We start from the raw sequence: 26,031 nt of genomic DNA, 5'->3' as shown, positions 1-26,031 counted from the left end.
AATCGAGTATTGTTTTTTGGCCATATTTCCTCCACGCATGCCCATCTTCCTTTGGACCCATTTTGGTGTCCTCCTCCCATGTCTGGGCACTACTTTTCCTGCAACAGAAAAAAAAAAAAAACAAATTCATTAATTATTAGCAACTTGAGTGATTAATTAGCTTAATTAACTAGCTCCTTAATTATTATTCTGTGCGGTAACATGCATGAACTCCAATATTAAAACTTATATACCCGATACCGACAACACACACATATATATGGAGTATAAAGTAACACACCTAGATATATACCAACAAATAATCTAAGACTTGAAAGTCAATCAGTTATAAAAGATCGATATAAAATCTAAGAAATGGATCAAAGGGGCGGGGGAAGTTGATCAGAGAGAGAGAAAGGGATGAAGTATATATGGTTCTGGTTCATATATACATATATACACACACACAGAGAGAGAGAGAGAGAGTACCTTTTCTTGGGAGTGCATCTTGTTGGATCTTTAATGGTGGTGGAGGTGCTTCTGGTCTTAGAGCTCTCCTGAGAGTCACCAGAGTGAGCAGGCAAGGGACAGAAGGAAGACAAGGAGGGATCTGCAGAAACATGGCGATTTGAGTTGAAGAGAGAGAGTGTGTTGGCGAAAGAATCCAGCACTTTCGCAGCAAGATCCTCAGCAGACGACGTCGTTAAGCCCTTAGTCTTATGATCATCTTCTCCATCCTCAGACCTAAAGATCAGTCGTCGAAGCTGGTTAGCAAGTTCACGCCCTCTCTCTAGCTCCTTCATTGCCAGATTCTCCATAACTGAACCACTCATAATACAAAGCAAAACCTTTGTATAAGGTGAGACTGAAGTACTGTGTAGTGAAGAAGAAGAAGATGAGAAAGTACTTAAGGGAAGTGTGAGATAGAGAGAGAGAGAGAGAGAGTTGGGTTTTGGAGAAGAAGATAAAGAGAAGGAGAGGGAGAATATAAGGAGGCATTCTGGCGGGCAGCGACCAGGCCTACCCAATTTTGGATGGTTCTTTTATTTTATTATATTTTTTTAAAATTTAAATTAATTGGGCATATGGGCGGAAACACGGAGGAAGACCATAGGAAAATTCCCCGGGAGATTAATTCTTAAAGTTACACGTGCTTTCACGTGCGTGTGAGGCACCAAGGGTTAGGATTTCCCAAGGGAGTGGATCGTGGGGTTGCGTGCCCGGGAAGGAGGGAGGTATTGGGGTGGAATGAAGGAGGATGACGTCACTACGATTATGTCATTAGTGACGTGTTAGCCAATGAGATGCAAGAACGTGGCACATCGGCATTGGCTGGACATCATGGTATTTTGTTGCATTAAAAAAAACATTGGAAAGGCCTCATCGATTGTTTGTTTTAGAATTGATTTGTTATCAATATGCGTACTTGCTGGTCAAAAATAAATATCAATATATGTGCTTGAAATTTCCCCAACAAAATTTGCGCGTGAACTTCTAATTAATCTTTTCAAACATCAAAAAGGAAGGAATGCAATTAAAAAATTATTTCTAAAAATGACTTCATTCCGTGTCTTAAAATTGTTCTAGAATTATTTCATTTAAAGTAACTCATTTGTTCTAAATCAAGATATAAAAAGTTGGAGCGGCTTCTATTAAAAGGAAAATAATAGAGAATCATTTAAGATGGTTTGGCCATATTCAAAGAAGGCTTTAAAATGTACTACTAAAAAATGTTGATCAAATAGTATGGAGTCTTTTAAAAAAATAGAAAAAAATAAAGAGAACAATCAATAAAATTATTGAGTGAAATCTTTCTATTAACAATTTAACTAAAAATTTGATCGTTGATAGATCTTATTAATATTATGCGATCCATGTAGCTAACCCCACCTGATAAGATAAAATGTTGTTGTTGTTGCAGCCTAATTGTTCTAAATAAAATTATTGGTAAATCAATTGTCATTATTTTAGTTATTGTTGTCCTATTAAAGTTGTTGTTACCTGTTTCTTATTAAAAAAAGTGTCATTTCATTTTTTTTTTTCATTTTTTAGAGATTTCAAATTAAAGGCGTTTAAATAATTTTGTTATAACATTTTGATTCCAAATTAATCTCTATAAGCTTCGCAATAATTAGGTTATTTTGGGTCAACAAAAATTAAAATTTGTGTATTTGGAGGGTATTTTCGTGTATTTTTCTCAAATTAAGAAAGCGTCATCCTATATTCTCACAGAGATGACAAGTGTAAAGTGTCAACATAGTATTCAACTATGATTATTTTCTTAGGAGCCTAGATTGAAAAGATTCTAGAACGTCGAATCCAAAACAAAATATAAAATTAATTTAGGAATTTTATTTCCTTTAAATAGATCTAAATAAAACAAATCGATGTTTGTTATTAAACCGGTCAAAGATAAATTTGCAGTCAGTGAAGCTATGAGGGGGATTTACATTATTAATACTCCGGTCCTTATTATAAGACTCAATTTAACTTTTTATTTGGTCCTATTATAAGACCCAATCCATTTTGTCTCTTATATTTATGTATTTTTTTCCAAGATAATCCTTCTAATAATGATAGTTTTAGCCAATATACTTAATTAGCAAGGATATTTTAGGAATGACAACACTTATTTATTATAAATAACCAACTTAACTTACTTCCTTAATCTCCTCAAATAAGTCAATTGGGTCTTATAATTAGGACCGGAGGAGTAATTAATAGAAAATGCTTGGTACGAAGGCTTACTTTTATTTGGTGCAGAATCTAATCCCGCGTTTCTGTTACAAAGATGTCAAAATTATAGTTGTAGACTTTGCAATATTATATGTAACCTCTTTTTTGGTTAATATAAAAATTAGATAACTAAAAAAAATTAATGAAGTTAATTAATTATAACAAATGTATTGATCTTTCTAAACTGCTATATTTAATTATGTGCATTGGAAATATTTTTTAGTGGCAACCCCTTTCAATAAATAAGAGTATTTTAGACTCAATAAAAAAAAGGAGTATTTTAGATTAAAACATTATAGATTTGGAAGAAGTTAATTGAGGTCTTATAATTAAATTCAATCTCTTTACTAACTCTTATATTAAGATCCGGAGTTAGTATCACTATTGTGTATTCCAAATTTTAAAAGAAACAAATATCTCCCTTCTGAAAATCTATCAAGCATGTAAAATAAAATACTAGCAGGTATTGGTCTTAATAAAATGAGCTTTAGCTGCTTTAACATCACGTCTCAAGTTCGATTCGAATATAAAAAATCTCTTTGGAGGAACTACTTTCAATTAGACCTAACAATACTTGAATATAACCTAGTTAGACAATCATATCAAGAAAAAAATTTCAAATTAAAGATAATTAACCTGGTTTCTGTTTTACACTAATAACAGGTATAAATAATAAAGCCAGAAAAATCTCTAGGGCCTGTGATGATGAGTTGCCATTGTTGATTGTCCAAATAGTCAATAAGATGCATCACATAGTTGAAAGCAATAGAAAATATTACTGTAATGAGTACATGAAGCATGTGCGCAAAATGCATTAGTGCTGCTTTAATTATCGAATCTTAAGTCACTATGCTTGTTTTTATCCACGAAGAATTTAAAAAGATATGTTTGTTAATTCAATGAAGGTGTCAGTGCATGAATATCGCTGAAAGCTATGTGTTTCTTTATTTTATTTTTTTAAAAAAAAAAAAAAAGACTTCTTCAGGGTAGAACATGCCGCGTTTTGTTTTTCAAATGTTTGTGCAAAGTCTTGATATTAGTTTGCTTGGATCAAGGAAACTAAACACGCTTTTATAAGATCTCCCATAATAATTGCATTTCTTAATTGGTGTATTAATTTTTTTAATTAAAAAAAGGATTATAAACAAACAGTACGCGGAAGTAGGTAATAAACTAAATGGTTGACTTATTTTGGACCTCGAGCATGGCATGATAAACAGTAATTATACAATGGAAATCTATTTCCAATTTGGCCCCCAAAAATAAAAAAAGAAATCTATTCAAACGTGTCAGTAAGCCACTTTATTGAGTCGAAAATAACATGGATTAAATTCCAAACCAATTTGCAATTAAATGCATTTTTCAGCTCATAAAAAATCTAGGAAAAAAATTATTTTTTTTAATAAATACGTATTAAAAAATATATTTATTATGTAAATATCAATTTGTTGATTTTCTAATAATTCTTATTCAATAATATAAATACATGATTTATAATTACAATATGAAAAAATCATTTTTATAAAAGCTTATTTAACATATATTTCTTATCATTTTGTTATGTCTTGCACTAAAACCAAGCATGGCATTCGAAGTAGGGAAAATCACTGTAAACTTCCAACAAGGGCATATAAACACACTAAAAATCTCAATGCCAAGTCAACAAATGATCCTTCTCGTCATTTCTTGTTGTTGCCCTGTAAGTTATCACCCACTTCTTATGAAACTCATTTGGTAATTGCAATTTTTTTACTCTCAGACCATAGTGATTTCCCCTTTAACCTATCCACTGTCATGTATTATGCTCCCTCCCAGGTACTTTTTTGGAGATATAAACATAGCATCGATTGTGAATGGCCTTTCATCTTAAAAGGGAAATGGCTAAGGTGCGATCGAATCCAGGTCAGATCATCAAAGTCAGATGACTAAATCTAAATATACCCTTCTTTAATTTCAACCTTTCTTTTTTTCCTAGAAAAAAAAAAAAGAAAGAAAAGACAAATTTCCTTTGAAAGAAAGCACCTGACTTTTTACACCACTAATATACACTTTTAGTAACGTCAAGCGTCTCCCAATCTCCCCTTGGGGGACCCCGATTGCTTCATATTTCTCTCTGTTCTTCCCCTTGCCCTAACACATCCTTCTCTCTCTCTCCCCCTCACTGAGACTCCAAAGACTGAAAGACATTTGAAACAACGATAAGATTAACTTCATGACTTGCCTGTGATCCCCATCCATCACAGCACCACATTACATTCTTGGTTTAACCATGTAAGGGGCTTTGGCCATTTGTCTCGCATCAATCCACTCTGCCACTGCTACTCATCTGAGAATCAAATCCACAAGAGATCACATCACAAACAGATCCTGACATGTTACAACAATCTAATATGGTGGACGAAACTACTAGATTGACAGTCAACTCGGTGGACAAAACTATTAGTTTGTGATAAGCATACCGATTTAAGAACCAATTTGCCAGGAATAAAGAACCAAAATGAAATTATAAACTTCAGTGTCAGCATATCAACAAATGCAATATAATGAAACAATATTGAAGGACAGACAAAATTTTGGCATGCGATGGCTATCACTTGTCTCCTTAACATGTTATAAATTAACAACTACAGACCCACTTTTAAAACCTGAAGAGGCTAGCGCTCTCCCCATATGATCATTTATTTGAACCCTAAATATTCACTTCTTGTTTCAAAAACTACCAAAAGGAAGTCCTATTTAATTGAATTTTCAAACATTTTTATGTAAAATAACAGGTGAACGTAATTAATGAAATTAAAATAATCTTGATGACAATTGAACTTTCTATTTTGTCTTCTCTTTCTTCTATACTGAGCCCTCAGGCTCAACTCCATTAAACACCTCCATCACGCAACATTTTTCTTTCCCTTTTCTCCTTGGGCTTAGTCTATGCCCATTATCAAGTAGAAAAATAAAAATGAGAGTAGAAGCACACAATTAATATCTTATACAGTTTGTTCAAAAGAAAAGACTTATACAACAAGGTTAATCTCATGTTTTAATTGTGTAGTTCAACTACAACAACGAAACGTACTAGTGCCTCTTGAATTTCTATTAGCTGATTAATATTCAGGACCACAACATCCAATTCCAACATGATTAATGGCAATAAAACTACCAATGCAAGGGCAGCCATGTCATAGACCCTCAAAAATCCCCGATATGAATCTGATTAATATTCAGGACCACAACATCCAAGTCCAACATGATTAATGGCAATAAAACTACCAATGCAAAGGCAACCATGTCATAGACCCTCAAAAATCCCCGATATCAATCTGACATTTTCTACACATTTAAAGTCCGTTTAGCAGGACAGACAAGGCATGATAGTATAAGCTAATACAATACATTAAGGGCTTATCATTTGTTTGGTACGTGTAATGTATTAAATATAAGTTTGTATCAAATGTCGCTGCCACCACTAGCCGTCACCACCATCACTGGCCGCCGCCGCCGCCACCACTGATCATCATCACTATAGTTGCTAACAATCAACACTACCATCACCATCACTAACCACCACTGCCGCTGCCACCAGCGGCCACCACTATCGCCAGCCTTCTTTGTCACCAAACCTCACTGTCACCACCACCACCACCACCAACCAACACAACAACAACCACTATAGTCACTCGTCATCACCGCCATCATAACTAGCCATCACAATCTTACAGTCAATGACTGCAATCATCACTAGTCATCACAACCATCACCACCAGCCACCACCATTATTGTACGAGCAATAAGCCTTATCCTACTAGGTTCTAAAAACAAATGTAGTGTAGCAGTTCTAAGTGAATTTATTTGAATTTACATAAAGGGTATCTTTGTCAAAAACTCTGTTTTTATCTTCTACTGTATCATATATATCACATATCAGAAAGCAGAGGATATTAATTTATACAATACATTATGTTATACAATGTGATACCAAACACGGCATAGCATTAAAACTTCATCACCCTTATTATCCTATCAGGCCTTATTCTATACAGTATGCCACACAAGCCTCATCTCAATAACAATTATGGTAGTTCTTTTTAGCTTTATACCACAATTTAGTCCAAGGAAAGCAATTCAAGCAACCAAATGGGAAAAACAGATGTAAAAGGAAAATCATAAATCATAAATAAATAAATGAAAATGACGCCCTTACCAGATGACCTTTACAACCAACAGCCACAAGAAAGCAATGTGATGGTCAAATACAAGGGATGCCAATCGATCAAGATCTCACTAGTTTCTGGAAGACAAACACAAGTTAGCTAGAAACTTCTTGACTTGGCCTCAGATGATCACGATGTCTTGTTATTATCTCGGCTTCTCTTGCTATCTGGATATCGGAGGGCCAAAATACTTGATAAACAACTTTAAAGACAAATCGAGGGAGCATTGCCACAATAATTATGAGCAAAATTGTGATCCAATATGTAGGAGACTTGGCCACATGATAAAAAGTCCTGAAATAGTTTAGGGAATATTAATTATCCACTTGGAATTACTTCAAAGACAATAACGCAGAGTACATATTGGCTGACATAAATGTAACTCACCAGTAGTTTGGAAGGACAGGAAAAGAATCCAATGCCACCATGCAACCAAATGTGATGATTATCGATCCCCAAACAGCAACGTGTGTAATTAATACCCAATGTTTAATGTCGATGGCCAAATGTACATTTACAAGGACAACAACTGCAATTGTCCACAAGCTGCCCATGCTCCATATATCAATTGTGCTATCCTTATAGGTGAACAAGGGTACGTAGAAGAGAACAAGACTCTGCCATAGAGTGTCCATCATTGTGATCCAAAACAAATGCATATTGTAAGCCTCATGCCGGTGACCTGCACCATACAGTTTAGGATACTGCAGGAGTGTCTTGTGACTCAAGTCTTTGTCCAGAATACCAACAACAATAGTAGGGACTGAAGTGTATATCACAGAATAGAATACACTGCTCCAATCGGTCAATGCAGAAGTTGTTGAAAAAGCAGTGCATAATATATACCTACAGACAAATGAAACAAAAAAATTAGAATCAATGAAGCCTTGTCAAATTGCTACTATTACTAAAGGATAGCCTATACACTGAAGAATTTAATCCAATTTTGGGGCCAAAAATTTGTTACAACCTGCATACAAGTTTCAACAAGGATAGTATGTAGAGGAAAATGAAGATAAGATTTTCTGAGATAATGGCATCGTGGCACTACAATTTAACATCCACTAAGGAAAAAGACATTGTCGATTAGTTATGCCAACACGTCCAAGCGTATCTAACAGCATAGGTAACAAAAATTCATAGTTTTGTAATTAACAATTATACCCAAATGAATGAATTAAAAGAAATAACTGGCCGTAAGTGAACATCTTGACAATATACTTATCTCCAATTAGATAACGAAATAGCATCCATGACGTGGTTGTCATATCAAACACAAAATTTGAATTTTCCCATATATCTAACAGGCTACATATGTCTTTGTAGCAACACAAATGTGTTGCTTAACAGTTCATAGATTTAGGGAACAAATAACATTTTTAAAAAGATTAAAAACTTTCAAATATAATATTTAAAATGGTGTTAAATATCAGATGATAATTTACACATTTATTTCATTAAATCTTTCCTTAATAACAGAATTTTGAAGATGCTCTTATCAAAAATATATGACTATACCTTATTATTGGTAAAGATATTTGTAAGCATATAATCCATACATTCATAAGTGTATGCATTAAATTAAAGGTTAAACAACCTTTTGCTTGGCCTACTTGCCATTCAACAGTTGTTACAAAGTTCAAACCCCAGCATCATCCCTTATTCACGGAATTTCTTTTAGTAAATAAGAAAACTCATAAGCTGCCATGTTTAGGTTTACCAGTTCAAAATTTATACAGAACCGGTCTTCCAAAAAAAAAACAGGCTTTTTCCCTTGTCCGGTAAAGTCGTCTGTAGCTAACAGTTTCTCTAGACAGGTTTTGCCAATTTTACTGGACTAAAGTGCCAACTTAATTCTCAGAACACCAAATAGAACACAGAGGCCTCCAGTTTGTAATATACAATGGAAACTATACATACCAGAATAGCATCAAGACAAAGACAGCATTGCGGTAGAAATTGTAGAGAACTAAATAGCCAACACGCTGATAATTCCAGTGTCCATGAACCAGAAGCAATCTTTTCAAGAACCGAAACTGTCCCATAGCAAAATCAGATGCCATCACTGCTTGACGCCCTTCCTGCCCACATATTCCAACACCAACATCTGCCATTTGGATCATTGACACATCATTGGCACCTGAAAGAAACGGGAAGGGTTATAATGTCAAACTGAATTAAGTCTTGTTTTATAAGTTCATCTAGTCACACTAGCTTACCACAATCAATCTTAATCATTTCGGCATAGCCTATTTACAGTAGAACCAAAAATGCCAATTGGCATAGTTGTATTTTATACAACCCAATAGCAAAAGGCATGTCACATCAACAACTGAAAAATTTTACAAGCTTGCAGAACTTGTCGAGTCCATTCTTTCTTAGGACAATTTTCCACTATGACGCCAGACATGGAAATTATAAATAACATAATATCTTGTAGAAATATAATGACATCTAAGAAGCAAGGGAGTGTAAACATCAATATATCAAACACATAAACATCAATTTATCAAACAACCTGAATAAAAGCAAAATGTAAGTTATAGCATCCCCAGGGTCATAATCATGAAGAACTTACCATCACCAATAGCCAGTGTCATATCAACAGTGCGGCTCTTTATCAAATCAACAATTCCTGCCTTCTGCAGGGGTGCAACACGACAGCATAGCACAACTTTACAAGAAGTTGCAAGGTCGAAAAGCTGCCGAAATGGAAAGAATAGTAAATATTTACTGATAAGTTGAATGGTACAGCTCCAACATGTAAAAAAACTGCACATGCACCTACAACTCTGATCTAAAATCAAGCTTTAGTAGTCCAATGCACAAAAACATTCCAAACAAAACTTCAAATGAAGAGAAATAATCTTGCCTCTGACTCCAGTTCCTTCTCCAAGATGTAAACCAAACTGTTTCCATCAATTACAAGTGCCAGTGGAGCATCTTCTCTTGGATCACATCTAGGCATATTTAAAGACTTTGTATTATCGGCCATCTCAAGATCACCACGTCCATCATTGGTTTTGTGCCTCATATTCTGGTTTCTGTTACATACAGATCTTATACCAAATTTGGCTTTTGCATCAGCCAAAAGATTTCTGCATTCATTTTCCGAGGTGCCATTTATAATTATCCTCTGCATATCTGGAGTCAAAAGTTTGCAGGAGAGACCAATTGAAATTGCTGTCTCTTGCTTATCACCAGTAAGAACCCAGACCTTGATTCCAGCTTGTCGCAAGGACTCAATAGTTTCTGGTACACCCTCTTGCAGCTTGTCCTCAATCCCAGTTGCTCCAAGTAGCTTTAAGTTGCATTCTATTAAAGCTGCTGTTTGGCGTAGTTTTGCACCTCTATCAGTTAATGAAGTGCTTGCTTCTTCATACATGCTCTGCCACTGCTCAAGTTCTGCATCTGAGAGATTCCTGGAAGCAACTACAAGTGTGCGCAAACCTTGCAAACAATATTCATTTAAATGACCCTCAGTTGCATGCCGTATGCTATCACCGTTGTCAATTTCATCAGCCAAGATGCTAAACATTGAAGTGTCAGCTCCTTTAACTAACACCTTTACTGTATTGTCAGGAAATCTAATAACAACAGACATTCTTTTCCGAACACTATCAAACTCGTGCAGACCCAAAACATCCAACCTGTATTGCATAAAAATAATTAAATTACTGAACAACAGAAACCATAGACAAATTACAAAAACAAATTAGCACAAAAAAGAAAAAAATGAAAATCCTGGGTTTTGCAAGTCCCAGATTCTAAATAAAACCAGGGGGATTGTAGTCTCTTGACAATCGGAATTCCATATCTACCTGAGCCTCTCACCATTGACATCAATAACAATATGTCCTGATGTCCGCTCAAAAAGTGTATATCCATAAGCAGAGGCTGCAGCAACTAAAGCTTGTTCATCAGGAGATTCTCCCTGGTATTCAATACATTCTACACCCTCTTTTGACTCACTTGTTCCACGACTAAGCATGGGGATCACAGTATTACAAGCAGCCAATGTAAGGAAAAATTCATGTGCAGCAATCCTTTCATCTCTATCTGAATCTGTATGCAACAGTGTTGTGAGTTCTGAATCAACAGCAATTTCAGATTTAAGCTTCCACCTCCCTCTGCCACAAAACGCTGCTGCTGCTGCTGTTGTGAAAGAACACAGACCAGTCATATCATAAACATGCACCAGAAAATATGCCAATTCACAAGCTTAAAGCAAGACATCCGATAAGCATCGCTATGAACTAGTTTGACCACACCTTGGGACTCAAATAAAGACACTTCACCGAAACATTAAGTTTATAATAGAAAATCTGAGAATAATCAAGCGAGAACTGTGGGAGAAGGGGGGGAAAAACCATTAGATAGATCATTTATCCATATATTTTCTCATAAGGCTTGTTGTTGTTGTTGTTGTTGCCTAATGGAATAACTACAAAGCCTTGCAGGGCACAGCATAATCACAGGGCCAGTTCCAGGTTTAGCTCTAGAGCAAATGAGTTGAATATAACAATCTAAGCGAGTATGATGATAGTGGGATGCGATAATCTATTATTTATTGACCAGCCATTTTGTTGTCAAAGTGAAATCAGGTGCATAACTAAAAGTTCCACAAGAAATCCAATTATTTTTATTATCTTAGTAGTAGTACCATAAAAAATGGAGAAAAGATTGGACAGCTTAGTATCTTAATAAGAGATATTGGCATGATACCACATTCCCAAGCAGTCTAGAATTTCGCAATTATCTTGAAGGAAACTAAATACCTATTGTATTATCACCCATAAGTAATGAGCTCCCATAATCCCTTCCATGTATACTGGCTCTTCGAAATTCCATCTTATTTTCGGTAAGTGTTCCTGTCTTGTCCGAAAAAACATAACGTATTTGACCCAAATCTTCATTGATATTTAATGACCTACACTGAAACCTTGATCCGGAGTTGGCATCATACATATCCCTGTCCTCAATCATGAAATATGACTGGCCCAAACGAACCAGCTCCATGGTTATGTAAAGAGATATGGGTATCATTATCTGGAAAACTATAATCGAGCTCAAAAATGAGAAAAAGATTTCCATTGGTATCCCATAATATCTATATCTTTTCCCATTATCAGGGCCCTTTGTGAAGAATCTTTTTCTGTAGTATGGCAAGGTGTCAAGCTGGTCCTTATGACGCATCAGCCACAGGCCCATCCCAACAGCCACAACCAAACACATGGTAAAGAGAAAAATTGACAACCAAAGGGTCTCTCTGTTCATATAACCCTCCAGTCTGCTTCTCTTCGAAGGGGAAGCTGCACTGTTCAACATTGCCTTTGTTTCCTGCCCAGCATAAACAACAACACCGATTATCCAGTCTGTGTTCTTCAGTTGGCAACCACGCAGAACAATATTTGATTGGCTAAGGGGAAACCTATGCCCATTGAACTCCATATTGGCTGTGAATTCATAAATGTTCCTGTTTGGTTGCTCACATCTAATGATCCCAGAAACAGCGCAACAATCTGGTGATACTACTGAAGCCATTTCCTGCCGAGCATACCTCGTCTTCAAATTTGATTCACCATCCAAATTCATTGTCTGAATATAGGCAAGCCCACTTTGATCACTTGTCCCCAATAAGACCATGTCAACAGGTATAGTCTCATCAGCTAAGATTTTAACAACCTCACCAACTTCAATATTCTTCCATTTTTTTGGTCGGAAATCATCAGATTGAAGTACCAGAGACTCCCGGTTGTTCTCATTGCGGTCCGACCTGTGCCTCCGCCAGTCCTCATAACCATCCTTAATAGCTGTGACACACAGAACAAACAAGAGGGGAAATAGAGACACGGTCCTACCAAACACAGCCAGCGGAGGGAGCTGATTTAGCGCCGCAATAGCAAGGAAATACAAGTAAGCAACCCGATGAAATTGAATGAAAAGATTCTTAGGAGGAAGGTGATAATTGTGTATCTACTAGTTCGGATCTCATTCCCCGTGAACTCATACTTGTCATTTGTCTTCTTGGGATCATTGATGTATATTGACCTTGAATTGTCATCATGTAAGAGGTTATCTTCAAATTGAACACTTTTGTGACGAATTCTCTGTGATTTATTCTTTTCCTGCACTCGAGATGGAGCACCTGATATTTCAAATGGCACTGTATTGCTATTCATATCATGCTGTTCCATTGCACCCCACGATGTCAGGCGCCTCCTCTCCCGAGTGGAGCATTCCAGAGGTAGCTGCTGGCAAAACTCAGATTCAGCTGATTGAGAGTCCTTTTCTGTCACAGAAGTGCAAGGTTCAAGTGCACTACGAAAACTAGACTCGCCAGCAGATACAAAGTCTATGTCCTTCACATCAAAACTACCACTTTGAGTTTCATCAAAAATGGTAGATGGGAAGGAGACATAGCGGCTGAAGGATCCTGATTTCCGAGAACGGCGATGAATCCCCAAAGAGCAATCTGATTCTGAAAGCAGTGGCTTATCAGGACTCATAAAAAGTTCTTCATCTGCATTGGTGGCTCACATAGAGCAGGACCAACTACCATCAACAACGATCAACAGCCCAGAACAGTGGCACATAACCATGTTTAATGTGGTCCCAGATCTCAGGTCGAGCAGTTATTGCCTTTATGTTTCCTCCCAATCTTCCTTGACACTCACCAGATGTTTGCAGAATCTAGTGCACAAAATATTTGATTCCAGAGCTCAGTCATCCCACGGCCATTAAAGTGCTGATTTTGCTGAGTATTGAGCCAATAGGAGGATAAAAATACAAAATAAAAAAAGCTCCACAACTACTTCAATGCCCGGATCCAAAGAAGGGCTTCTGAATCAGGGGGGATCAGCAGGGCTTCAAATGCGCGCAAAGCTGCGGAGATGATCAAACAAACAAGGAAGTCACGAAATGAACATCAATAAATGCTTCAGCAAATCCAAAAATAACCAGATGCCTTGTGAGTATCCCAAGCAACGCCACAGCCAGAAACAGGGAAAACGCCCATATTACACTCTCAAGACAAATCGATTACACAGACCACTTCCCTCCATAACCTAATCTAATGCCACCGCCATAATACGAACAAAATATGAAGTACGCTTCCGCCAAATTCGCATCGCAGACAGATCAAACGTCACGAAAACGAGAAGTAGAGAGAGAGGGAGGGAGATAAACAAACCTGTACGCTTTGGGTAGGATAACGAGATGAAAATGATAATCCCGTGTGGAATGGTGAAACGCAGCTTCAAACGCAATGAGAGGGCAGGGGTGATGGAGACTGAGAGCCGACGGACGACCCAGGGAATCGGATCTAAGCCCAGAAGTAACTTAGTGCAGAATGAACCGGATCGGATCGGCCTGCGCAGAAATCAAAAGGAAAAAAAGAAGGTCCGATTGGGAGCAAAACCTTTAGGGCTCGTAAAAGGGGGGAAAAATCGCAAGCGGGAGATTAGCTGTGTGTTTTGTCGAAACGGAGAGGCGACGATGGCATTGGAAGAGAGAGAAAGAAGAGGGAGGGAGAAGGCAGGCAGGGGCACGATGAACGAGAAAATCGCAGGCTGAGAATTTGACAGTGAGAGAAACGAGCGGTAAACCACGAATCCTTTGGCTTTGCCTGCTCATTCACCACATTGAATTCACACTCCTCTCTCTCTCTCTCTCTCTCTCTATCTCTCTCTCTCTCTTCGCCAAACCTCTTCTTCTACAACTTCTAGCCTCTTCTCTTTTTTACACCTAACCAATGCCACGTACTGCTTCTCACCTTTATTATTTTCAGTGAGTTCTCAGTTTTCTCCTTTTAAGCTTCTTCATTCATATTTGGTACGGATTTACAGAGTTCCTTTCAATTTTTTTTTTTTTTAATTTGCTGCTCCTCCTGAATTTTTTAGTGCAATTTTTTTTTGGTTGATTATACACGCCAAATATTCTGATTTATTTACTGTTCATGATTATCTGTTACGTTTCTTCTGGTAAAAACCTACCAAAAATTAGAAAAAGATAAATGTAATTGTAAATTTTAAATACTCTTCTTAATCCTTTTTCTATTTATAAGACATTTTTAATATATTTTACTAGAATAGAAAAATCTTATACTCTATTAATTGTTTTTTAAAATTTAATGAATTTTTCATTTTGTCTTTGTTTAATATATATACACTTTTTAAGAAAATAACAGCAGAAATAATAAATTAGAAATAAAATTATATATTTATATAATAAATTTAACACGATGACTTTGTTAAAAAAATACTTCCTATATTTTAGATTTGTTATCGATTATATTTTTTTAAATTTTCTTATCCACCAGATTCAGTACTGACTATTGATATTGAAACGTCCATTCACAATTACTATTGAGTAAATTATGCATGACTGCCTAGTTAATTTATAGTGGTTTAGTTTAGTATTTAAAAATCATTTAAAAACCAAAATTTCCTTATACCCTCTTACAACAGTTTGTTGAAAAGGACATTTAAACAGGAATTTTAGGCTTTCTTAAGGTAGAAGGTAAAAGTTTGTCAGCTCACTATTTATATATGATGACTGGACACTTTTCTTTTGGCCAGTGAGATTGACAAACCCTTGATGGAAAGGGGATTATATACTTTTTTACATGTTTTTCAGTTGTAATATGACTATAGAAAACGTCATATGAAGGAATATGCAAAACTAAAAGAGAATAATAGATATGGAATTATGCAGTGTTCATGTATTTAAAAATAAAATACATCAATAAATAGTGAGCAATTAATGATTTAATTTCATATCAATTTTTAAATCCACAGATGCTGAATAAATAATAATAAATCATACTGATAGCTAGTTGTTCTAATAGTAACGCCACCCACCACATTTGGATAAAGTCTTGGGTTTGAACTCAATATTAACATGATAGTGCCCACGCGCCTATTTAATTGTATTATACCACCTTCAATCCTTAATATTAAAACTAATTGACTAAATTGAGTAAATTAAAAAAACTAGTTAAGTAAGTTATTTGTAATAAATAAATATTATCTTTATTAAGATATCCTTGTTAATGAAGTGTATTAGCTAGAAATACTATTATTATAAAAACTATCTTGAGAAAAATAAATAAATATAAGAGGCAAAGTGGATTAGAATTTTGTATTTATGACTAAAATAAAAGTCAAATAAACTCTTATATTAAGAATCAGAGATAGTATCAAAAATAATAATAATAATAAGTCATGTTGGTTTTATATAATATGATACCCATATAGGTGATCAATTATAACATTAATAGAATGAAATATATGTGATTAGGTAAATTAATTTTTAAAAAATGATAAATATGAAATATAAGATGTCTGAATGATGTATATGAAACTTTTCAATCATAATTTATAAAATATAAGGTAAGTATGTGAAAAAAAATTTATCTTGATTTGTATAAAATATACTTACAAGTGATTAAATATACTTACAAGTGACTCTGAACATGAGAGTGAAAATGATCTGGTAATACATTTAAAACTAAGTCCAAGTTGGAAAAATCTCCAAAAAAAAATTAACTGTTAAATTTTAAAATTTCAAATCAGTATTGATTATTATACTCGTAAAGAAAATGACTATACTTGAAAAAATAAATAAAACACATTTTTATAGTAATTTTGAAATTTAATAGTTATTTTTGTGAGATTTTTTCATCTAACCTCCTAATTAGATATTAGTATATTACTATATCAGAGACCTGAAAAGAGTATCAATTAATTAATATAGAAAAGTATGTTCCAATCAATGCCAAAAAAACATGTTATCATATAATGCATTAAGAAATAAAATAAGTTCACGTTCATATGGATCCATCTGGATTTGAAGTTTTAATTTTAATCCAGATTTGTCGCAAAAGGTTAGTTGTCATCATGTTCGTTGTCCCGCCTAAATTACAAAACAGCCATTGACATTAGCGCGGTGAATAATTTTGTGAGAATCTAGGTGATGGGTCAAAAATGGAAAATGAAAATATTAATGACAGGATCTGTGTTGGGAATTCCAGACAAATTTATACTTATTTTGTACGAACATTACCCAATTTAAATCATTTATGTCTTTTTCACCTACAAAATCATTCACAGCCACCCCCATAGATGCTTCTAGAAAAATGTCAAGAGAATATCAGTATGTCTAAGCTCTCTTCATATGCCCTTCTTTACACTTTTTATTTATATCATAAAATTCCACATCATTTTTTGGCCAAATAAAATTTAAAATTGTGAAAATCTGCCAGATTGCATTTAATTATTTTTTGTATTTTATTATAATAAATAACAATAAATTACTTCATTCTATAAAATTTATAAAAATTGTAAATTACATGAAATTTCATGTAATTCTTGATATTTTTATCCAACCATGTGATATCTACTTTTAAGCCAGATTCGAATATTGCAATGTGATTTTTGGCTCAATGTCATTTTATTTTCATCGATATACTTTAGCTCCTAATATTATAATTTTTTTGCCTATCTTTATTGAATGTACATGTAGAAGAAGTTTTCAACGCAAAATATTAGAGGGAATATTTTTAAAAAATCAAAATACATTTTTCACATATAACTAGTTTAACTAAGTATTTTGACATGAAACGATATATGTTATTTTTTAGCACATTTTAAATGTAAGCACACATATTACGTATCAATACTTAGAATAAGACCTCATTTAAGTGTAACAGGTAACCTTATCATATGTTGGTGAGAACAATTCTCCAAAGAGAGAAAAAGATTTTTTTTTAAAAAAAAGTGTAAAATGTCTTCAAGACGAGGCAACTCTTTCTTTTAAGGCTTAATTCACCATCGCATATTTCTTATAATGTAAGTTGGGTTAATATAATCAACAAATTTCTTATACTCCTCCGGTCCTTAATATATGACTCAATTGTTGAGTTAGTTTTAGTCCTAAATACAAGACTCATTTCTCATATTTATTAATTTTCTCTAAATTACCCCATGGATATTTCTTCAACCATAATCAAGTAGAAGATGAAGATGGAGTATTAAGAAAGATGATTATAGTATTTTAGAAAAAACGTGTCATATTTCTTATAATTAACTAATTTACCTACTTTTTTTAATCTAATCAAATTAGTTAAATGGGTCTTATATTAAGGATCGGAGGAGTAAGATATAATAAAAACTTTTAAATATGGATTGCACTCATAATATCCAAACCAAGACAACAATAATTTTTATAAAATAATTTGATTTTATCTTTACAAGCATTTAAAAGCAAAGGCAATGCGTTTGTTCCTCTTATTGTTCACCAAAGGGGGTGATAATAATAAGAGGTTTATGTACACTATAAAATGATGTTTTGAAAAGGTCCATCTCAAAACAATACATTTTCATTTGAAAGTTAGCGAACCAACATATCTTTAGTATTCAAAAGTTATTTATCATAACTCCCTACACTTTTCTTCCCATAAATTCCTCAATCTATAGGGATAGAACATGGCTTTTTAAGAGACACACCATTCATTTCGAAAATATTTCAACACCCAATCTCACCAAAATCAAGAGAAATGTTGAAGTCATTTTAAAATGAAAAAAAAAATTACCCGTAATTAATGCCTTGAATTACCTTCACGAAGTTGTGATTATTACATCTGATCCTAAATATAAGAATCAGTTTAGAGTTAAATTTAGTGCTTAATACAATATCTCAATTTATTTTATTTTCCCAATCTATAATGTTTTTTTTTCCCAAAATATTCATATTAATTATAAGGAGTTTTCACTAAAGGGTAATCCAATATACATGATTAAATAGGACGAGTTAGAGAAGTCAACACACATTTGTTAATGACAACCAACTTAACTCATTTTCTATCTAACTCTTATATTAAGAATCATACTCATCTGATATTATTTATAAGGTACTTCCAGTATATTTCACACAGACCAAGAAAAATCTTAAACTCTATTAACTTTCATTTAAAATTTAATAACTTTTCAACTTTATCCTTATTTACTACTGCCTCCGGTTCTAATTATAGGAGCTAATTGATTAATTTGAGGAGATTAAGGAAGTAAGTTGAGTTACTTATTTGTCTTAAATAAGTGTTGTCTTTCATAAAATATCATTGCTAATCAAGTGTATTGGCTAGAACTACCATTGTTGGAAGGACTGCTTTGGGGGAAAATGTATAAATATGAGAGATAAAGTGGACTGGGGTCTTATATTTATAACCAAAATAAAAGTCAAACAAAATCTTATATTAAGGATCGGAAGTAGTATACATTACACCTTATATAAACAAAGTCAACACAATAATAAATTAGAAATAAAATTTTATATTCATACAAAAAAACTTCTTTCTCTATCATATAAATAAAACAAAAAAATATCTTTTATGTCTGTCCTATAAATAGGATGAGAGAAATTATGTTATAATGAAATTTTAAATAAGAATAATTTAAGAAAATATTACCTCCAGTCCTAATTATAAGAGCCAGTTGCTTAATTTAAGGAGATTAAAAAAGTAAGTTGAGTTAGTTATCTGTCTTAAATAGGTGTTGTCTTTCCTAAAATATCCTTGCTAATCAAGTAGATTGACTAAAACTATCATTGTTAGAATGACTACTTTAGAAAAAAAAATATATAAATATAAGAGACAAAATGGATTAGAGTCTTATATTTAGGACTAAAATAAAAATCAAATAGGATTTTAATAACTGAAAATAGTATATAATTAATATTTTATTTGATAATCTATTTCTCCCTCCCCCAACCCCCAAAGATGTCTTGGGATAACAGTTGGTGTGCATCCTCGCGTTGAGGGTCAATGGGTGAGGGCAGATGCTGAGATTGGGTACTTGGAGGGATAAAGTACGGGTGGGGAAGACAAGAGGAACACGTGCGCGTGAAATCCGTTTGTCGGCTACTTCCAATTTGCCGTTTGCGTCTCCCCGTAACTCGTGGGGCAAACGTACCTGATCTCCTCGTCTTCTATTCTCCTTCTTGTGAATTTACAAACACGCCCTTGCCTGCCTTGATTTTGTCCCCATCTCATTCTACCTGCGGTAACTTGTACGGTACGTACTGGCCATTGTGTTGGGTTGTGTGAGATGAACGGAACGGAGAACTTGCTCACACGCAGGTTGTGGCATTGTCCCTGTCACCTTCTGACCTTCTCCTTCATTTACGGAAATGCCCTCCCAAATCAAATGATTCCTACTCCGTTGGTGACAGGGACGCTGTAGATTGAAAGTTGCCACTGTTCCATTCTTGATTGCCTGCGGAAGCAATCACAGCTTTCCACTTGCCACTAAAATCAACATCAACAGGTGCATGGATTAGTTCCCCCCCCAAGGGATTTTACAATTTACAATATGCTACCTCCCCTTCTTAATATAAAAACTTATGTAATTTTTATTTTAGTCGTAATTATAATATCTTAATACATTTTATCTCTCTTATTTATCCATATTTTTTGTAATATTAGTAATTTTAATCAATATATTTGTTTGGCATGAATATTTTAAGAAAGACAACATCTATTTATTACATGTAACTAACTTAACTAGTTTCCTTAATGTACTCAAATTAGTCAACTAACTTTTATATTAAGGATCAAAGATAGTATTGTTATAACTAAGTATATGAAAGGAGTTTTGTATAAAATCACCTATTTTAAGTAATGATGGAGGGCTGCAAACTCTCTCCAAGTCTAAAATCTATAGCCAATTAATATACGAACATAGCAATCTCATAAAGGGCACATGATAAAAAAATTCACATTTCACAACAATGGTCTGATTTAAGCATTGACCTCTCAAAATAATTCTTCCAATCTTACCAACAAAGTCAGATTTAATGAAAAAAGTCAGTTCCTCACAACATAACAAACTAATAATTAAATTTTGACTGGAAAAAGTATCCACATTTATTTAATGTCTAACAGTGTCTCGAACATGATTATCTCTAATAAGAGAATATTTATACCTTAAAAAAAGACAACAAAAAAAAAAAGATTCTCATAGTCTTTTGTTTACCTGATTAATTAACCACAAGGCTCTCACGTGAGAGATACCTCCATAGGTAATGGAAGAAAGAAACCTAACAACACCAATCCTACCCTGAACATAACAAAAAAAGAAAGAGAAGAGTATGTTTGTAGACCTTATATAATTTATTCAAATAAGTTGATGATATTAAGAAAGGGTAGGGAAAATAATGGTAATCCATAAACATTAATTGAACTTAATTGCTGCCCAAAAATATAAACTTAATTGAGAGAAATTAACTTATTTTCACTTGCGTTGAAAATGAAAAACTTATTTTAAATAAGGGGCATGACACGTGAGTTTGCTCTGATTACTGATGAGCGATCTGACTTTAATAAATACCCAATTCAAAGCAGGTGTGACTTGTGAGGGAGGGACCATTGTATGATGGTTATGCTGACACGTGCCAATTGCTGATTGGTCCAACCTTCCCTTCTTTTCCCTTCGTAGCTTCTGCGGCCGGCAAGGAAGTCCCTTTCACGTTGATATCCTCACAGTTTGCTTCCATGTGATAAGGCTGTTGAAAGCTTTCAGGAGGTGAGGAATTAATCACCGCCATGGTTTTCATTATTTTTTTTCCTTTTTTTTTTAAAACGATGTTGCAAACACACGAGAAATTTCATATAACTTGAAAGAAAATATCAATTTGCAAAACTTCATTCATAAAAATAACCAATTACAAGATAAATTGAGTAGAAGATATTTAATTCCTTTCAGGCAAGACCAGGAGTTTGAATTTTGTTAATAAGAAAACCATATTAGGAAGGACTAAGAGTTGTATAAGACATAATTTATAATTATTAATTTATGCTTAAGGATAAGCATGCTAACATGAGTTGATCCGATTGATTAAGAGTCACATAGGATCATAAGTTTAAATCCTATTATCAATGTGAAGACTTTATTGATAGGTGATCTGTGAGTCTCTCTATAGACGTTATCTTGGACTCATGCTTTTTTACATAATAAATAATGATAAAATAACGGGAGCCCAATGAAAAACCAAAATGATAGAAAATAATGATGATATGGTTCCGAAGGATAAACTGAACAGTTCCAATAGGATTTCATTCTTGAACAAAAATCTATTTTTTGTTTTATTTCATCTATTTCATGATCGGAATGGGGGGATAGACGTTATACTACGATTTTGAATCAGAAAACAAATTTTAAGAAATAGCATATCTATTTACTCTATTAATAACCGAGTCGGATCAATGTATGATAAGAGAGTCGCTAACACTAAAACGAGAAAGAGACGGGCTTTTAAAGGCAAGTCTCCAATTATGACGCTTCAAGATAGGAGGCGACTACGTGTAAAGTAAGCACGAACCATATAAGCCTTATCATGGACTTCTAAGTAGTTGCCGATAAAATTGAAGGTCCCCACGAACATCTTGCGGGGTTTTTGACAAAAGCTTCATAAGAACCTAATAGGAAATTGGAGAGGCTCAATCAAAAGAAATTGCCTTCCCTAGGTAGGTCTAACATTAAACAAGCCATGACAACTCTACCCTAGGCAAATTTCTTTGCGGATACGTGATCTTCCCCAAAAAGACAAAACTTGCGCTTTCTATTGAGGTCCCGTTTGGCAGATCAGTGAAAATCTCTTATAAGTATGTTTCACGTAAATCAAGATAAAACTTTTCTTACATATTTGTCTCGTATTCCGTAAATCACTATTTTTTTGGCTAAAGTATAGGTATCCTCTTATTGGAGGTAATCCTATTCAAGACACTGTCAAGCACTAAATGTGGGTATCTCATCTAGCGGGGATTCGAACCTTAATTAACCATGTTGTGAGGGACTAGCCCCTTCTGCTAAACCCAACTCCCATTAGTTCCATAAATCACTATTGAAAATCAGCTTATAAGCTACTTATAAACTGCTCCAAATGGGCCCTGAATCCACAGCAGAGAAGCTCTCTCAAAAATGAAACCCAACGACCAGCAAAAACTTGTTTTCTGAATTTATTACTGCCAGATTTTTAATATAAGAGTTTGTTTAGTTTTTATTTTGGATTTAAATATAAGATTTCAATTCGTCTTGTTTCTCATGTTTATTTATTTTTCTAAGATAGTTCTTGTAATAATGGTAGTTCTAGCCAATATATTTGATTAACAAGAAAATTTTAGAAAAGACAATACTTATTTATTGCAAACAACTAATTTAACTAGTTTTCTTAATTTATTCAAATTAGTTAACGAGTTCTTATATTAAAGATTGGAGGTAGTATTAAAATTGACATTTTTATAAGATATTTTTCTCGCTCCAAATAGATAATGCTTGCGCTTTCTATTAAATCGGTAAATCCACGGTGGAGAACGTCTCTTGAGAATGAAACCCAACGACCAGCTGAAAGTTTTTTCTGAAGTTATTGTTAAAATTGACATCTTTATAAGATATTTTTCTCCCTCCAAATAGAGAGGCATAGGCTGGCAAATGCAGCTTCTCTCTGACAATAATGGAATAATGCTCATGGTTGTCTGCTTGTCCTCCATCATCATACATACTCGGAATCCATGATGCCTGTTGTCACGTTTCTCAAATTATTTTACATAAAATGAAGTTCAAAACATGTTAGCATGTTATTTTGATCTTATTATATATTAATTGCATCATTATTCTTTTTGGATAGGTATATATATTTTCTTACTGAAACCAATTCTATTCGAAGCATTATCAGAGGCCAAATGTGAGTATCTCTTTTAGAAGAGATTTAAATCTTAATTCATCACGTTGTGAGAAAACTAGGTGTAATATTAAATTAATTCCATTTAATCGCATCATTATTCTGCTCATTTGTTATTTGGAAAACCATGTGTCATCAATATTTTTTTAATATTTTGGTCAAAAAAATTATTTATTTATAAAACATTCCCTCCGATCCCAAACATATTGGGGGGATTATTTTGATACTAAATTATCTTCTTTTTTTTTTTGTCACAAAGGGGCGGGATCGAACCCGCAACGTGCACACACCACACACACATACCACTCGATCAAACGGCAAGTGATGATGCTAAATTATCTTTTAAACTTATGTTTTTCTTCTTAAGAGGTATTTGGATGAAATCAAATCATGGTTTGGAAAATAGCTTCTGGAGAATAGATTCTGGAAAGAATGGATTTTGTGAAGAATAGATTTTGTGAAAAAGTGATTGTGAGAGGTAAGAGTATTTAGATAGTTGTTATCAGAAGCACTTTTTACATGTGTAAATTACTAAAAAAGGTATAAGTTAATATGATAATTATATAAGGAAGAGATTTTATAATATATTTTGATTTGGAGAAATAAAATTGTTAATAAAATAATTTTTACTAACATAATTAATAATATATAAGATAATATAATTAATAAATAATTAATATGTGTTTATATATATATAAAACATAATATTAAACATGTTTATAGAAAAATGATTTATTTTTGGCTAACAGAAAAATATTAATTTTCTTTAAAGATTTTAAACATGAAATCCCATAAAAATTTTAAAACATGAAATCCCATAAAATAATTTACATACTCATTGTATTTTTAGCTTAGAGTTTAGATTCACAACCTCTTGAAAAAAAAAAAGTACACGTGAGGTTGTAGCTTAAATTTTTATGCTTTATTATGAAACAAAAAAATTACTTGTTAATATAAAATCTAAAAATATAATATTTTAGTATGAATTAAATCCCGGATCCTGTGTTAATATAAAATCTAAAAATTTACCTGTTAATATAAAATCTAAAAATATAACATTCTTCGAGGTTGAAAAGTTGGTTAAAAAAATAATCTTTGTTAAAAAATAGTCTTCTACGTATTAAATACAAATGTCAAAGAAACTCAAAAGCGCCCCTTTCGTATAATTTGAAGGTATCCTCAAATCTGAAGAGGATCATCCCCAATTCCCAATATTTTCTTAGAATTACAATAATATAAATCTGCCTTATTTATAATAAGTTCAAAAAAATTATAAATTACAATATATATTTTAGTGAAAACTAGATTGTGAATCTCATGAACAGGATTATTGCCTCGAAGACTTGTTACCTGCTCACTAAAAAAACAAATTGCAAGTGAGAGAAAGTATAAATCTGCCCCGCTGAAAATATATAGGCAAGAGCTGAGTGTCTGTCTAGAAGTTTTTAAAGTTTTAATGCTGTCCTTATGGCTCTCTCTCTCCTCTTCTCTTCTGCGTGACCTTCCGGATAAAAGGTGTTTTTAGTCTCTGTTTGGGTGCTCCAAAACCGTGGTTTCAGAAGCACTTTTCCGCAAAACGAGGTAATCTCTTCCACATATTTACTTCGTAATCCGTAAAAGCACTTCTGAAACCATGGTTTGGTTTTTATCCAAACACTCCCTTAGTCAATGACTGTTATCACTCCACTACATTCAAAATTTTCTGTCCAGAAGTGACAAATTTCTGTTTTTGATAAAACCATGATTTCACCTAGAACCACGATTTGACAATTTATGAACATGTTTGGATGACATTTTATTCAAACCATAGTTTTGTCTTTCAAACCATGGTTTGTTATCATCCAAAGGTCCTTACACTATCTCTCGTATAGCATATATTAATTAAGATTTTTATTGATGAGATATTTTTCTGCCCCGCTGAAAATATATAGGCAAGAGCTGAGTGTCTGTCCAGAAGTTTTCAAAGTTTTAATGCTGTCCTTATGGCTCTCTCTCTCCTCTTCTCTTCCCCGTGACCTTCCAGATAAAAAGTATTTTTAGTTAATGACCGTTGCCTCCAATTATCACTCCACTTCACTCAAAATTTTCTGCCTAGAAGCGACAAATTTCTGCTTTTGATAAAACCATAGTTTCACCTAGAACAACGGTTTGACAATTTTTAAACCTGTTTGGATGACATTTTATCCAAACAATAGTTTTGCCTTCCAAATCATGGTTTGTTCTCTCATCCAAATAGACCTTTACACTATCTCTCGTATGGCATATATTAATTGAGATTTTTATTGATTGAGATATTTTTCAACGTAAATGATGGAACGTGAAGCCTTGTCCACTAGGCTGTCTTTTTCTTTTCCAGCACATTTTTTTGACATAT

General features: G+C 33.7%; 1 protein-coding gene and 1 pseudogene across 1 annotated transcript; both read right to left on the bottom strand.

The window, feature by feature from the left end:
* Positions 1–41: 41 nt before the first annotated feature.
* On the bottom strand, positions 42–797 carry LOC114763146 (uncharacterized; the record flags this gene model as incomplete). Its single annotated transcript, XM_028952754.1, has 2 exons — positions 469–797; positions 42–98 (listed from the first exon to the last, which is right to left on the bottom strand). Coding segments are annotated over exons 1-2 (386 nt in total), but the record flags the coding sequence as incomplete, so codon positions are not given.
* Positions 798–4,574: 3,777 nt separating this feature from the next.
* Positions 4,575–14,614, bottom strand: LOC114763144 (phospholipid-transporting ATPase 1-like; annotated as a pseudogene).
* Between the last annotated feature and the right edge of the window lie 11,417 nt (positions 14,615–26,031).

Source organism: Neltuma alba, unplaced genomic scaffold (genome assembly GCF_004799145.2).
Source record: "Neltuma alba isolate B1F8T4 unplaced genomic scaffold, ASM479914v2 tig00011258_pilon, whole genome shotgun sequence".
Lineage (NCBI taxonomy): Eukaryota > Viridiplantae > Streptophyta > Magnoliopsida > Fabales > Fabaceae > Neltuma > Neltuma alba.
This window is presented reverse-complemented; position numbering and strand designations above follow the sequence as displayed.